Here is a 15,563-nt window from a genome sequence, read left to right as displayed (position 1 = left end):
AGAAATTGTCTTGCTAAATCATTCTGTCTTGTGGTGGATGGCGCGACGGGTATTGTTGTGTGACAAGCGTCACTCATCCTCGATGATTTAGACAGCCCACCGCAAGATCTCACCCCACACCTCGCTTCCGTCATGCGGCGTGGAAATGTCGTCGAGCACAACACCATCGCGACTCAATTTAGACCTATCTCGTCGCTCGTACGTGCCACCGGCCTTCTCTATCAATGTCTTCGAGATCTCGCAAGTCAGCTCTGGCTGGCCTTGGAATGTGAGAATCTTCCCTAATGACGCCAGTGTGATCTCGCTGTCCTCGGACAACGTCGTGAAATCAGGAGCCAACTCTGGCACGTATCTGATGTGGTATTTGTGTAGCAGCTGATGAGATGTCAGTGTGAATGAAACCATCAAATTACAATGTGGGGTCGAGCAATAAGATACAGTTGCAGCCTTGCCCAGGTGTGACAACCTACCAGACTATTGCGATGGAAGAATTTCTGGCCCGCGGGAGACAGTTGGATGTCTTGAACGCCATTCTACATGGAATTGATCAGATACCAACTTTCAAAATTCCCCCGTGTAGTGCGAGGTAGCTTACACGATGCTTCTCCCCAACCCAGGCTAGCCTCCCCCCGAGGGCACGATGGATCGCCTGGTGGCCCCAGCAGATCCCGAGCAACTTCGTCTGTAAGTTGCCCCCGGCGATCTGGCGTATCATCTCGAGCACGTCCAGCACCCACTTCGGCTGCTCGTCCTCCAGGAGATTCACATAGCCGCCGCTCAGAATCACTAGCTCGTAGGATGATGGATCCGGGATGGTCTCGCCGTTCGCAATACCACAAACATCGAGCTGGGCTTCGGGCAGGAATGCTTTGATATTGCTCCGGAAAGACTCGGTCATTGCATGGTCTACGGGCGACGTAGATGGGTAATTTTTAAGCAGCAAGATCCTTGGTGCCTGCTTTGAACCCATTTTGGCGAAGTCAGCAGTGGGCGGGCTTCTGAGCGGGAGTTTCGCTTGCTGGCTGGCGGGTGGGAGGTGGAGGTGGAGATTTTGCAGTTCGCAAGATCATTTTGGCGGCAATAAGGAGGGGTTATCACCGGCAACAGCGCGGACAAATTGGCTTTTAGTCTGTAGCATCGCGCCATATGGCTCGATCCCAAGAAGTGGAAAGATAGCATTGCGTTTTCCGTGCATGTGACCGCGTCGTTATACGAGCTGATTTTGTGTACAATGCTACAGAACCTGCAGGGAATGCTTTCGCTTGCTGGCTGGTACGTTCCGCTGGGCGATCAATTCATTTCGACCAATCCCTAGAGACCGGAGGCTATCAGACTGTTAAGACCAGCCTCTCCGATGTGAGATATCGATTCGCCGATGCTCTCATCAAATAGATGTATAAATTGATGCGAATTATATACAACTTCTTTCAAGCTCAGTCTATGGCGTGAACGGCAAAGATTCAGGACAACATGCTATTGTGCGGAAGAGGAGGTGACCATCAATTGTTAAAGGATAACGATGCCGTGTATCGCGATCGGAACATAATCCTTGTATTATGAAGCACAAACTGTCTACAACGCAGAGCCACTCTTGTTCGCACCTGGGAACTTCCCAGACAGGCCAGAAAACAGATCGTCCCCGCCCATAGTCAGGTCCTGGAAAGCCGGGCACCCAATATCAAGCAGAGGTCCGACAACGGCGTCGTTGAGGAGCTTGAGCGGCGCCTCGAGCGTCTTGAAGATGGGCGCGAGCGCGTTGGGCGCAAACGTCTTGACGATCTCGAGCGCGAAGCAGAACAGGTTGTTGCCCTCGAGCAGACTGGTGGCGTTGAGCACGCCGCCCGTGACATCGTGCAGGTCGATACCGGCGAACGAGTTGACCTTGCCCATGTTTCCGCCCACGCTGCCGAGCTCCGGGTGCTGCAGCACCCAGGACACGAGGTCGAGGTTCAGTGCCACCAAGCCGTAGTCGACCGGTGTACGGTACCAGTTCTCTGGGATTCGCTCCCAGCCCTTGTTGTAGACTAGCTCTCCGTTGTCGTCTTCGGTCACGGCGAAGAAGGACTTGAAGACATCCTTGGCTGTGAAGGTACGGTCAGTATCCGTTTCGTATGTCTCGCTTGGCCGTGGGAGAAGATGACCAGTGACGTCTCGGGTGCACTTACTCAGTTGTCCGCCCGGAAACTCGGTCGAGTGGTTACTCAAGATCCGGCCAGAAAAGGCGTACCCGGCATTTCGTGCAATAAGGCCAGTGTACGGTCCGTAGTAAAAGTACGGGTTGATCTCGATGCTCTCCTGGAATCGCTCCGCTGCACGGTTGCCAATGTCCTCCATCGTGATGACGTCGCCCTCGGCGCCGTTGTAAGCCATCATGAAGAGCGTCATGTTCATGGTGGACGCATCACCAGTGACGTACAGGTCGTCGCGAGTGTTGGACGAGTCACCCTCGATCCAGTTGTGGCTACCGACGAGGCCGCGAGGCTTGCCCATCAGGCCGAGCAAGTTGCCGAGGATGTTGGACGAGAAGAGACTGTCGTCTGGGGGCGCACCACCGATGGAGAAGCCTGGGTCGAGCGAGATTGGATTGCCGACACCAACGGTGCCCATGATGGCCAGGACGGTGGCCAATTCGATGCCCATGCCAAAGACTGAAGACAGTTTGTTAGCATATGATGAGCTCAGGATTTTTACAAGCTAAATGTGTCCCTCTATTATCATGCCCATGCTCATGGGCAAGACCGGGCTCACTTGGGCTTCAATTCAATGGTGCTCAGCTTACCGGTGTTCAAGGCGTCGATAAGATCCACAAACTATAGTTGTATACAGTCAGTATATGAATCCTGGTCCGTGTTGCAGCATAAAAAGAACAAATATGCATGACATACTCCAACAACACCATCATGAGGTATGTAGCCATGGTTAGCCAGAGCGTTCAGCCCAGGGCAAGGTCCCCGCTGATCACCGCTGTCAAAGTCTGGAGCCACGAAGGCATGGTCTCCGGTGACTGTGGAGGCATATAAGTCAGCTCACTTAACCACCAAGGCAATTCGGGGGCACTCTTTCCAAAAGTGACGAATCACTGGCATGTACGTACTATCAATTGGATCTGTCAACGGATCAAAGAGGAGCCGTTTCTCTCTCAGCTTAACCAGTTCCTCTTGTACCTTCGCAAAGTGGGCTGAGGCATCATCAAGCCCCGGGTTGTAGCGGATGAGCTTGGCAAAGTTCTCGGCTGTGGGAAACGCGTCTACAGCTGGGGACAGGACAGATGCAGCAACAACGCATGCCTGAACAGCGCGCGAACGGATGAACATGGCGACAGTTGTGTGGTAAATCTGAACAATCAGGCAAAAGATATAAAAGAGTGACAAGAGTTAGGCAATAAAGAGTGTGTATAGCATCAAGCGACTGAAACAGTAAAAGAGCGTGAGAGTGGATGAAAATCAACTCAATTCATTACAGCGGCGTTTGAAGAAGAGCTCGAATGAACGTGAAATCTAAGCTACACGACGCTTCCCTTTCAATGCCTCCAGATTCCATCCGTCAATGACCCAATAAACGTGAAAGGATTACGCAGGAGAAGAAAAAGGGATGGGGGCTGCATGTTCAGGCCGAGGAATAGGCTTGTCCGTATATTCCGAGGTTGTTGGCTGGTAAGTGCCGTCTCGCTTTGCCCGCGGCTGGAAAGCGTGTGGGTTTGGCGAGGGAATCGCAATACTAATTCAGGTCGCCAGCCCCACCTGTCGGACTGTCATTGGTGTGGGCCGCAGTTGCGATCGACCTCTTTTGATTTCTCGCTACTCACCAGCAGTGTAGTGATCGACCAAAGCAGATAGGGATTGACTCGCGCAAAGGGGTGATCTTCCGGACTAAGCTCTCACGATGGGGCACTGCTGTAGACGAGCCTCGGCGCTGCTCTTCTGTTTTCATTGAAATGAGCCATCCATCCCGTTGAACAGGCTCTGCCATGATTGCTCCCCGAAAGTCTGAATAGAAGATCAACAGCCATGGGTATCGGCAGATGCGAGGAGTCTTGTGAGGGCCGCTCTGAGGACGAAGTTGTCGCCACGGCAGTTTAGCACGCCAAGCTGTCTTCTCTGGACCTCTCGCTTTTCTCCCCCGCTCGGCCTAAATGAAGCATCTGCTCATCGCAAGTGAGCAAGCGAGGCTTCCGAACAGGGATTATTTCAAAGTCAAGGCTGTCTTACACGGACCAGGTAGGCGGAGACCGCCACGCCATCACCCAAGCGAATTAGGGTTCTTTTCACGGATGGCATTGTGTGGACTCAGAATCATCAAAAATGGCTAAATCGTTGATAAAGTTATCTACACAGTAGACATTAAGGTTTAAAGTGGCTTTTCGTAGGATTTTGTCACATATGACAGAGAAGGGCATTCAACGTAACTACAGGTAAAATGGGGGGGACAAGAATGGTAAAACAGCCTGATCAGCCCTAATCCCAGGAGGATTTTCCAGACTTTCCAGACTCCACATCGTTCAGGCGGATGAACTCAGGCTCATCCCCGCGTTTCAAGGATATCTGCCGCGGCTTGGGCCTATTATCCGACTTCGAGATCCCGGAAGACGCGACGCCTGAGCTTGCAGGAGTCTTACCGGACGAGCCGCCAGACATCTTGTTCTTGACACTCGACCACGTTGGGCTGAGGCCGAGGCTGGAGAACAGCTTGTAGACGGCGGGCAGCGAGGCCGTGATAATACCTGCGTAGAGCTCGATTGTGCTCCAGTAGGCGGCGTCCATGTAGTCATACGTAATGTTGGTCGAGTTGGCGAATAGCACAAGGGTGCGCAGGCGAATGATACTGGCCACAGTGACACTTGAAATTCGTAGTGTTAGCCTACTTTCCGCGGGGGCAACAAAGGGGGATTTTAGGGGCCTGAAGACTCACAAAATACCCAATGAGAACATGATCATGAGCATGAGCTTCTTGTGCAGGCTCACGTGCAGCTTGTAAAGCTCATACAGCGGCAGAATCAGGATGATGATATCGATAAGGATGTTGAAGGCAGCGCTGAGCCACCCCTGAAGGTGGATATTGTTGCAGTAGCCCACATGCCACTCCTCCAACTGCATCCACGCATGGTTGATGGGCCAACACTGGAAGAATGTCGCGAAGAAGAATGACACAGCGTAGGCTGCACAGAGGCCCATAGTGGCCCAAATGAACCTGTTCAGGTCATTGTGCTGGAAGACTCGCAGCAGGAAGATCAGTATGGAGATTTTGTTCATGGATTGTGCTGCAAAGTAGAACAGCTCTCCGATGAAGTAGTACTGATACTCAGTCAGCAGTGAAGTCGAGGCAAATCAGGTGCAGCGGCGCACTCACAAACAGAACGTTTTCGATCTTGTACATAGGCAGAGTCCACATGTCTTTTCCCAGGCCATTCGCGGACACTGTTACGAAATTCATTAGTGTCACGGGAAAAAAGCATGGATGCCTTCTACGAGGAACACAGATGTGCGTAGGGATTCACTTACAAAGAAATGCGAAAATCGTCGGCGGAATGGTGAGCAACAAGGTCGCTGTGATAGTCCAGTCGTCCCAGCCGAGCTCACGCCCATTCGCAGGCAGCGCAGAGCAAATTCGCAGAATGTACACGAAAGTGGCAAGACCAAAGCCAACGGCCGCGACTATTGTAGGTGTCGCTGTCTCATCCCGCACGGGGACACCGCACATTGTTGATGAGCCATTCTTCGTCACTGCAACAAAAGAGAATGTCAGCTGGATGTGAATGCAATTTTGCCAGGTTCTCCATATTGGTTGTCTGGGGTAGCTTCGCTGGAGGCTTTTGACGTGGGAAAATCGGATTCTGTCAGACGCTATATAACTTACAGAGTGCATCTTCATAGTTGCATCCTTGCAGAACACAGACTGACAGTTGAGAGTTGAGCTCCACGTCTGTGCAAAGACACTCAGTGTCTGTGAGACTACAGCCGGAGGTTGGGACCAGTTTCGCAAGGCACACGAGCTAAGACGGGCCGTAGCGGATGATCAGCAAAGAGCATCACGACGCTAGTAGAGGATTTGCATGGGGTCGAAAAGGGAGCATCCATCCAACTTACAGCGCATGTCGGGTATAATTTTTGGGCCATGGCCAGCGCGGCAGCCTCCGCAGCCGCGTCGCTTGCTGCTTTGGCGCCATGCGCCATCAGGGTGGCGGTAAACGCTGTCAGGAGCCATGGGAGCCTCATGATGTTTGTCCGAATCCGGTGTGCTGTTCGCGGTCTTCCACGTGGGCACTGGGCAGTCTGCAGCTTGCGGGATCTCTGACAAGTCCTTCCGCCAGGGTTGCTCACGAGCTGCATTCTCGAAATGGAAGAGCGCAGAAGTCAGGGCGTGCCCGACTGTTTTTATTCCTGGCCCCGTCAACGATTGTCCCGCAGCATGCTCCTCTGCCGAGTGGCAACACCACTGCCGATGCCTTGTTGGACCTGTCCCACTGACTCATTTATCTAGAAGATCTGCTTCGATTCTCTTCCCCGATGGGTCCAGACCTGGAAGGCCCTTGCCAAAGAGAAAGTCTCAGGCCATTTTGAAGTATACTGGAGTAGGTCATGGCAGCTCCGTATCTCGTTAAGAGCCCAGCCCTGGCAGCATTCGCAAGCAGGGAAAGCTCAACACGCAGTCCAGCGCCCAAAAGCGGTCTCGACAGGGCGAGTCACGACAGTTCGCGTATTGCTGGGGAGCATTATGGTGGATAATTATGAAATTATGCAAGTTCATCCCCCACAGCACAAAGTGGTTGAGCACGCTGGCCTTAAGATAACGCACGCGAGGGGAGACAGATCTATTTCCCCGAGGAAGCGCAATATAGCGCACGTGGGTACCACGATTACGCCCCTCTTGCCATGAACGCCAAGAATGGGGTTTAAAAAACCGTTGCGCAAGGGGCAGGGGTTCGGTAGGATGTGTGTTCTGCCGGGACGCTCTCCCAACGGCCCGGTAACATCAGTGCCTCGCCAACACCAGCCCCACTGGCAACGAGGGAATCAGCTCATCGACTGACTAGCGCATGTGGAACAAATCTGGGGTTAAATATCCCTGCCAAGCGTAGCCTCCACTGGTTGACAGCTGTCTTGTGCCTTGAAAGGTTAAATCGATCGCTGGAATACGACATGCCGTATTTCGTCACCTCCAATACCAACACACATCAGATCAGGTGCCCAAGCAAGCCAAGTTTTGCTGTTGACAGCATGAATTCAACTAACATTTATCACACTGACTAACAGATAATATGCCACAATAATTTTCCTTAGTAACAGAAGGTGTTGACAATACCCGTCGGGTCATTGAGTGGGTTCCGAATGGAAAGGTTTACTGTCATACAATCGCCGACATATGACAGGTCAGTTTCTTTTACACGTTCTTGGCCTAATGCACAGCTGCAGAGGAACACGTCCCCATAATTTAAGCCTCTACATCCTTGACGAGTTAGATATAAGTGTAACCCCAACATTCAGTACGATCGTCAGGAGAGATCAAATTGGGCGATGTGGACTTCGCCTGACCCGCCAGGCTGCCTACGCGAGGTCTATCGCTTGGCGACGACATTCGAGGTCAGCGATGGCATCCCCGATGATCGAGTGGACGCATGGGACTAGTCATGTCGGCATCGCCATCGGTAGGCGCGATGGGTCAAATAAAATCCTGGCTCTTAAGCCTTCTCAGATTTTGGGCTCGTTCCCCCAGCTTGGCCTCACGCATGTGTCGTATCTACGAGCAGGTTTGCGGCGTTTGTCACTCATTTTTCGAATTATCCAATCGCCGTTTAGGCTAGTCATTCATTTTGATTGTGTTGTGTTTTACAGTATCTCGGTCATTCTCTGTCGCTGGATTTTCAAGGATTCTTTCCGTTGCACTTGAAGCCCGCTTTTCTTGGCATCATGAAGTCCCTCGCGCCCATCGCAGCCCTACTGGGGATTGCGTCTGCAGCGTAAGTTCCAGTGAAATTTGTTTGGTGTGTTACAAGGCATCTTTGCCAGTGTACTAAGAACACATTTCTGTTGTTGGTGCTAAGTCTCTTAAACGGCTACTAACAAACATCGTGTAGTTTTGACCAGCCTCTCGGCCCGACTATCACCGCTGAAGGTCCCGTGGCCAACTCCACCTACGACTATGTCGTTGTCGGCTCCGGGCCTGGTGGTGCACCCCTCGCTGCTCGGCTAGCCTTGGCCAACTACAGCGTTCTGCTCATTGACGCTGGCGAAGACCATGGTCGAGACCCTCAGGTCGAGGTGCCGGCCTTGCATGTCCTGTCCTCCGAGTATAAGCCAATTGCTTGGGACTACTTTGTCAACCATTACGCGGACCCAGTCCAGGCGAAGAAGGATAGCAAGATGTCCTACCGAACATCTGATGGGGATATCTATGTCGGCCTTGACCCACCTGAGGGCTCCGAGCAGCTGGGTATCCTGTACCCACGTGTTGGAGCTCTCGGCGGTTGCTCGCAGCACAATGCCCTGGTCACCATCCTGCCGCAGAACAACGACTGGGAATACATCTCCCAGATCACTGGTGACGATACTTGGAGTGCTGACAACATGCGCGAGTACTACAAGAAGCTGGAAAAGTGCCACTACCTCCCCGGTGCTCTGGACGCTGAGTCCCACGGGTACGATGGATGGCTCCAGACGCAGACGACACCTGCAATTCTGATTGTGGAAGACCTTAAGGTGCTTTCTCTCGTTCTCGCGGCAGCCACCACCATGGGTAAATCTATTATCGGCAAGGTCATTAGCACCGTCACTGGTCTGTTGGAGATCCTGGCTCTGGATGTCAACACCGACTTGGCCACTCGGGACAAGTTCGATGACATCTACCAGATCCCCCTCTCCATGAAGGACCCTGAATACTCGCGTTCCTCCCCGCGTGATTTTGTCTACGACATTGCCACCGCTACCAACGACGATGGCTCCAAGAAGTACAAGCTCGACCTGGCCCTCAACACGCTCGTCACCAAGATCAACTTTGATCAGACTGGCGACAAGCCCAGAGCGAGCGGTGTGGACTACCTTTACGGAAAGAGCATCTACCGTGCGGACCAACGTGCCAGCCGGACCGAAGACGGAGGCGTTCCCGGACAAGTCTTCGCCAGCAAGGAAGTCATTGTCGCCGCCGGAGCCTTCAACACCCCTCAACTCCTCAAGCTGAGCGGTGTTGGCCCCGCGTCCGAGCTCGAGTCCTTTGACATCCCTGTTGTGAAGGACCTCCCCGGCGTCGGCGGCAACATGCAGGACCGGTACGAGATCGGCATCGTCGGCAAGGCTCCCAGCGAGTTCTCCTTGCTCAAGAAGTGTACTTTCCTGGACATCAACGGCACCGAGGGCGGCGAGGACCCGTGCTACAGCCAGTGGGAGAGCGGAATTAGCGGCCTGAAGGGTGGCTACACGACCAACGGCATCGCGTTCGGTTACTTCAAGCACTCGAGCGTGGCGGAGAACGGCGACCCTGACCTGTTCCTGGGCGGTGTGCCCGCCTACTTCTCTGGCTACTTCCCCGGATACGCGGAGCACGCCGTGTCTGACCTGAGCATCTGGACCTGGTTGACACTGAAGGGCCATAGCCGCAATAACGCCGGCGTCGTCAACCTGACAAGCTCCAACCCCCGCGACACCCCCAACATCACCTTCCACAGCCTGTTCGAGGGTGTCGGCGGCGAGGAGGACTTGCAGGCCGTCTACGAGGGCATGCAGTACGGTATCGAGGCCTTTGAGAACCTTGTCCCTCTGGATGGCTCCTTCGAGCGCGTCTGGCCACCCCAGAACATCTCGTCCGAGGAAGATCTCAAGACCTTCGCCAAGGACGAGGCCTGGGGTCACCACGCTAGCTGCACTTGCCCCATCGGCGCTGACGACGACGCGAATGCCGTCCTGGACTCGAACTTCAAGGTTCGTGGCATCGATGGCCTGCGGGTTGTGGACGCTTCCATCTTCCCTAAGATCCCTGGTTTCTACATTGTCCTGGCTATCTACATGGCTAGTGAGAAGGCCGCGGATGTCATCATTGCGGATGCTTTGGCGGCTGCGGCTTAATATGTGTAGCCACAGTGGCAGATTCCTGGTAGTTAGTTGATTGCTCGTAATAGTAGTTGTAAATATAGACAATAATTTGTAATCCTCTAAAGTCTTGATCGAGGGTGCGTTTCTGAAGTGCCTGCATATCAAGCCGTTTCTGCGGCTATATATGAATGATCATGCTGGATTGGATGTCCAGAAGACAGAATAGGAAAGTGTTTCGCCGTATGATGATCGACGACGCCAGCTGAAGGTCTCCTCACTGATCAGTGGACGGTTATTTCCGACATCTATAGTCCGAGCTTGGCGATTGCTTCTACTTGGGACCGGTTGAGAATATAACGCTTTCTCGACCGCTAACAAAGTATTAATTGCCTCATTATCTGATCTGAATAACTCATTGAGCGTTAGAGTGTCCAAAAATCCAGTTTTTCAGATTACGATTATTCAGACCACAAAGATTGAATACTTAGAACGCTTGAATGCTCTTGAAGACTATCAATATGATCTATGGTGAAGGAAACACAGTCCCGGTCCCGAGTTTGGACCTACTCACATTCCTCTTCGGTGAGTCCGACCATTAACCTAAGATACTGCACCAGCAATACCAATAATTGACTAACACATTTATCTACGTCGGACAGACTCACAACACTGCACAGCAAAAGATGACACTGTCATCCACGCAGAAGCCGAAGACCCTACCAAGAGCGCCCTGACAAAATCCCAAGCACGGCACCTGACCAAGCAGCTGGCGCACTTCCTCCGCACGCATTACGATATCGGCAAGGCAGGCCCAAAAAAGGACGTCGTGCTCTCAGTGTCCAGCGGCCAGTCCCGCCTCCCCTGCCTGTTCTTCGGCGTCGTCGCCGCAGGAGGGATCTATGCGGCCGCGAGCCCATCGGCGAGTCCCGAGGGGCTGGCGGGTCTGATCAGGGAAGCCGGCCCGGCGCGGTTGCTCGTCTGTAGCAGGGACACGAAGGACAAAGCGATCTCCGCGGCCGAGCAAGCGGGTGTCCCGCTCTCGCGTGTCCTCGTGCTCGAGTCCCATCCCAAGCTGTCACTGCAGAGCGTGGATGGCAGCGTCCGGTGCGGATTCGCACCTCATGGCGACGTGCTGGACTGGGGGGTCATGACGGACCCAGCCGAGCTAGCAAGCACGCCAATCTGCCTCATCTACTCGTCCGGCACCACGGCCAACAAACCAAAGGGCGTACTCCTCTCGCACGCCAACATGGTGGCCGAGGCATTCCTCCCAGCCTCCATCAACCGGCGCGCCTGGGCCAGCTGTCCTCGCCTGGCTGCGACGACGCCGCCCCTGGGCGATGGGTACAGGACGCTCGCGCACCTGCCGCCCTCGCACATCTCGGGAGTGCAAGGGTATTTTGTCAATCCGCTCCTGGACGGCGGCGTTGTGTACTGGATGCCCGGCGGGGGCTTCGACATGGCCGCGTTCCTGCGGTACAACGAGACACTCGGTATCACCAGTTTCTTCACCGCCCCGCCTATCTACGAGGCCATCGCGAAGTGCATAATGTACAAGCCAGGTCTTGTAAGTGAGAGGACGTTCCGCTCCCTGCGCGTGGCTTACAGCGGTGGCGTGCGTCTCCGCCTCGGCGGTGCCCCTGAGGTGCGGAAGTTGTTGGGCGACCCGGAGGGTGGCCGGCCGTTGCTGATCAGCCAGACTTGGGGCGCGACGGAGACGACTGGCGCCGCGACGCATATGCCGCCGGATCGTGCTGGCTGGGATACTTTGGCGAGTGTTGGTGAGCTGCTGCCGAACATGCAGATGAGGCTTGTCGATGATGAGGATCATGACGTGCCTATTGGCATGCCTGGCGAGGCGCTTCTCAAGGGACCTGTTGTGATGATGGGCTATCACAACAACCCTGAGGCTAATGCGGCTGCCTTTACTGCGGATGGGTGGTTTCGGACTGGTGATGTTTTGAAAGTTGAAGATGGTCTTGTGGTCTATGTGGATAGGAAGCAGGTATGTCATACGGATATTCACATTCTTCCATTTTCGCCGACAGTCACCCGTCTTGGTTTCCTGTCTTTTGCATTACAAGTTCGACCTTACTAATCTTTTCACAGGATCTGATTACATATAAAGGGGGAGAGACATACCCGTCCGAGGTGGAGAGTATCCTCCTATCCCACCCGTCTGTTGTTGATGCTGCTGTTGTCGGTGTACCAGCAGTACCAGAAGAGGGCATTGCAGACTGCGCTGGCGAGGTCCCTCTTGGTTTTGTCGTACTCGCGCCCCATGTAAGTCAGGGGAAGCCGACTGTCACGATACAAGAACTGCTTGAATTTGCCAGACAAAGATCAAGAAATGATATGGAACTGGCAGGAGGCATTCAAATCCTTCAGGTCATCCCGCGTAGTCCACCTGGGAAGATATTGCGCCATAAGTTGAAGAGCATGGCAGAGAGCTCGCAGATAATTGTCTGAAATTGACCAGAGAGGGAGAGGGGAGTTGTACTTAGGATTGCTGATTTAGTCAAATAGCGTATTGATGTTTATTCAGTTCGAGTGGAATGGTGTGGAATCAATCTTGCCAACCTTGCACCTGTGCAACATTTATATGACCTTGGCACATTCAGGGCCGTGCAACACTGCCGTTTGTCTCGTCCCAATTGCCCGACCCGGAGCTGCCACCGGCCCGTCTCCGGAGGAGCACGTCATGCGGGCCCCGCATAGTGAAGGCGTCTCGGCAACAACTGATAAAGTCCTCGATCTCATGCCTTTATAGTAAAACTCATCGGCCGTCTTTGGTAATGAAAGACCACGGCAGACAATCACAATGCTGCAAATCCACTGCTCGGGGACTCCTCGTGAGGCAAGCATCCACAACACCCACCACTGAGCATCAGCGACTCGAGACCGAAAGGCTGACTATATTCACCCTCCAGATAGGCCACGCCCACGGCTCGGGCGCAAAAACCCAGGTGCACGGCTCAATCGCCTTCTACAGCGCCCTGTTCCAGGAGAAATGCGCCCTTGACTGGGCAGCCGTGACGCGAGAGGCAGAGAAATACGTCGCCCCGCTCCAAGCCACCTGCCCGCGCTACCTAGACGAGATCCGCGGCATCGCCGACGGCGCGGGCGTGTCCTTCCTCGACGTGCTGGCGCTCAACGTGCGCACCGAGATCACCTTTGGGCTGTTCACCGCCGCCAGCATCACCAACGGGGCTGCGAACGGGACGACCAACGGGACGACCAACGGCGTCAACGGCGGGCCCGTGGCAGACGACGTCCCCTCCGACGGGTGCACGAGCCTGGCCTTCACCTCCGCCTCAGGCACATCCTACCTCGCGCAGAACTGGGACTGGCAGCCAGCACAGGCGCCCAACCTGATCGTGGCGCACATCTCGCAGCCCGGGACCGCCGCCGCCGCCGCCGCCGCCGCCGCAGAAGAAGAAGAAGAAGGCATCCCGGACATCGCCATGGTGACCGAGGCGGGCATCATCGGCAAGATCGGGCTCAACGCGGCCGGGGTGGGGTGCTGCCTGAACGCGATCCGGGCGCGGGGGCTGGACGCCGCCAGGCTGCCCGTGCACTTTGCGCTGCGGGCGGTCCTCGAGTCGCGGTCGCGCGGGGAGGCGGTCGGGACGCTGCGGCGGCTGGGCGTGGCGGGGAGCGCGCACATCCTGCTTGCTGATGAGGCTGGCGCAGTGGGGCTGGAGTTTGCGGGCGGGCGGGACCGGATCGGTGAGATTGGCCCTGATGCGAGGGGGAGGGTCGTCCATACCAATCATCTTGTGCTGGAGCACCCTGGGGTTGATGAGCCCGGGTGGCTGCCGGATTCGAAGGAGAGGCTGGCGAGGATTGGAGCTCTGATTGATAGGGGCGCGATCGAGGGCAAAGTGGATTTTGAGAAGGTGGTGGAGTTGTTGAAGGACGAGGACGGGTTTCCGTTTTCTATCAACCGGCTGCAGGTAGCTGAGGGTGGGTCTCAGACCTTGTTCACGATTGTCATGGATCTGAGCAGGAGGGAGGCACTGGTTAAGGTCGGGCGGCCGACTGAGAATGGGGAGGAGATTCGCTTGGGATTTTGAGGTTTGTTCTTGTATGACTATGTACGATGGGCTGCTTGTTTTTTGTGTGCCCGAATAATGCATCACCCAACACCATGCAAACCTTCTTAATCTAATGCCCCATCCAGATGCAACCCATTATTCTATAATTTAGTCTGAAAACCTTTTGATAGCCAATGCCTGCTCTTAGTCCAGCGAACACACCTCGTCATCTATCCGCCTCCTGTCGAACCAGTCCCGCTGAACGGGAGTCTCCAGCAGGGGGGAGATGATTGACATGGAAGCGTTGGTGTCCAACATGCCCGAGTCGATGCACCACTCGAAGAAGGCGTCACCGGCATGGTTCATGTACTCGGCCAGGGCCATGGTCTTGTAGACGGTCAGGTAGTTGGGCGCGACGTCCTCGGCGAGGACCTCCTTGAGCGTGATGGACGGGATCTCCCACCAGTCGGGAGTGACATCAGCGGATACCAGGCGCCCCAGGAAGACGAAGTAGTTCACCCAGTGGCCTTCAGGGTCAGACATCTGGACCTCTGGGTCGTCTGAGGGGGCATGTTAGTCAGTTGGACAAGGGACAGGCATGGCCTAGGAAAGCACTTACACAGATCGTCCCATGCTGCGATCAGGGCGTCGTCGAGTGTTGGTAGGTCAGTCCAGGGTGCATCGTTTCCCTGTGAATCAAGTCAGCTCTCACGAGACCAGTGTCTTCGCACCCTCACTGTATCACAGTGTTAAGAGAGCCACTCACCTCCCAGGTCCGCACCTCCATGGGCGGAAGGTGCACCAGCTCCTTCAAGAGCTCCACCAGCTTCTCCTGCGCTGGGTCGTCGTGGGGAATCCTCTTGCCCAGCTCGATGAACATGGTCCAGACATGCAGCAGGTAGCCGGAAAGGATCCGGTCCTCCATGAACTGGAAGAGCGGGTCGAGTGGCAGGTAGAAGCTCCAGTAGATGTCATCGATGCGGGCAGCGTACTCGGAGGCCTTGATCTGGCCGGCGCCCGGGTTGGTGACGAGGCATTCGTGGAAGGTGGCACACAGCGACGAGCTCCACAGCGTGCCGGGCTCCTCGGTGAGGCACAGCCAGTGCAGGTACGACTCCCACGGCTTGAGCTCCGGCAGCAGCGGCTTGTCGGGCTGGGGCTTGACGGGCGACTTGACCTCGATGATGGCGTCCTCCGTGGGCGCCCTCAGGCTCCTGACTTTCTTGACTGGCGGGGCTGCGACGATGTGTTGGTCGACCGAGGAAGGCGGCGTGCTGGTACTGGTGCCGGTGCCAGAGCCAGAGCCAGAGCCAGTGTTGGTGCCGGTCGAGATGGAGGCCTTTCGTACGCGGTGGTGTTGTGACGTTGGCAGGCGCTCCTTGTGCAGCTTCAAGGGCCCTGCCTTGAGCTTAATAAGTCCGGCATCCGAAGGGGACGGCGGACCTTGTATGACGTGACTGTAACGCATCCTGAAGGAGTGAAAGGATGTGATGTTGATATTAGGTAG

At 55.0% G+C, this 15,563-nt stretch overlaps 6 protein-coding genes across 6 annotated transcripts; 2 read left to right on the top strand and 4 right to left on the bottom strand.

Annotated features, from left to right (window-relative positions):
* Positions 1 to 87: 87 nt before the first annotated feature.
* J7T55_009805 (uncharacterized protein) lies at positions 88 to 970 on the bottom strand (the record flags this gene model as incomplete). Its single annotated transcript, XM_053143758.1, has 3 exons — positions 88 to 375; positions 471 to 533; positions 596 to 970. The coding sequence occupies 3 exons, from the start codon at positions 968 to 970 to the stop codon at positions 88 to 90; spliced, it is 726 nt and encodes a 241-aa protein (XP_052993324.1).
* A 602-nt stretch (positions 971 to 1,572) lies between these two features.
* On the bottom strand, positions 1,573 to 3,314 carry J7T55_009804 (uncharacterized protein; the record flags this gene model as incomplete). Its single annotated transcript, XM_053143757.1, has 5 exons — positions 1,573 to 2,081; positions 2,166 to 2,648; positions 2,780 to 2,810; positions 2,886 to 3,004; positions 3,095 to 3,314. 5 exons carry the CDS (start codon positions 3,312 to 3,314, stop codon positions 1,573 to 1,575), a joined length of 1,362 nt encoding a protein of 453 aa, XP_052993323.1.
* A 1,140-nt stretch (positions 3,315 to 4,454) lies between these two features.
* On the bottom strand, positions 4,455 to 6,212 carry J7T55_009803 (uncharacterized protein; the record flags this gene model as incomplete). The annotated part of the gene is made up of 6 exons (XM_053143756.1): positions 4,455 to 4,836; positions 4,909 to 5,291; positions 5,347 to 5,414; positions 5,499 to 5,720; positions 5,854 to 5,989; positions 6,084 to 6,212. 6 exons carry the CDS (start codon positions 6,210 to 6,212, stop codon positions 4,455 to 4,457), a joined length of 1,320 nt encoding a protein of 439 aa, XP_052993322.1.
* A 1,692-nt stretch (positions 6,213 to 7,904) lies between these two features.
* Positions 7,905 to 10,052, top strand: J7T55_009802 (choline dehydrogenase; the record flags this gene model as incomplete). The annotated part of the gene is made up of 2 exons (XM_053143755.1): positions 7,905 to 7,954; positions 8,072 to 10,052. The coding sequence occupies 2 exons, from the start codon at positions 7,905 to 7,907 to the stop codon at positions 10,050 to 10,052; spliced, it is 2,031 nt and encodes a 676-aa protein (XP_052993321.1).
* A 485-nt stretch (positions 10,053 to 10,537) lies between these two features.
* J7T55_009801 (uncharacterized protein) lies at positions 10,538 to 14,095 on the top strand (the record flags this gene model as incomplete). Its single annotated transcript, XM_053143753.1, has 4 exons — positions 10,538 to 10,601; positions 10,679 to 12,024; positions 12,129 to 12,302; positions 12,950 to 14,095. The coding sequence occupies 4 exons, from the start codon at positions 10,538 to 10,540 to the stop codon at positions 14,093 to 14,095; spliced, it is 2,730 nt and encodes a 909-aa protein (XP_052993320.1).
* A 165-nt stretch (positions 14,096 to 14,260) lies between these two features.
* On the bottom strand, positions 14,261 to 15,524 carry J7T55_009800 (uncharacterized protein; the record flags this gene model as incomplete). Its single annotated transcript, XM_053143752.1, has 3 exons — positions 14,261 to 14,616; positions 14,676 to 14,745; positions 14,823 to 15,524. 3 exons carry the CDS (start codon positions 15,522 to 15,524, stop codon positions 14,261 to 14,263), a joined length of 1,128 nt encoding a protein of 375 aa, XP_052993319.1.
* Between the last annotated feature and the right edge of the window lie 39 nt (positions 15,525 to 15,563).

This window comes from Diaporthe amygdali (genome assembly GCF_026229845.1).
Source record: "Diaporthe amygdali strain CAA958 chromosome Unknown NODE_15_length_991109_cov_64_707514, whole genome shotgun sequence".
Classification (NCBI taxonomy): Eukaryota; Fungi; Ascomycota; class Sordariomycetes; order Diaporthales; family Diaporthaceae; genus Diaporthe; species Diaporthe amygdali.
Note: the sequence above shows the minus strand (reverse complement) of the source record. Positions and strands in the feature narration are given on the sequence as shown.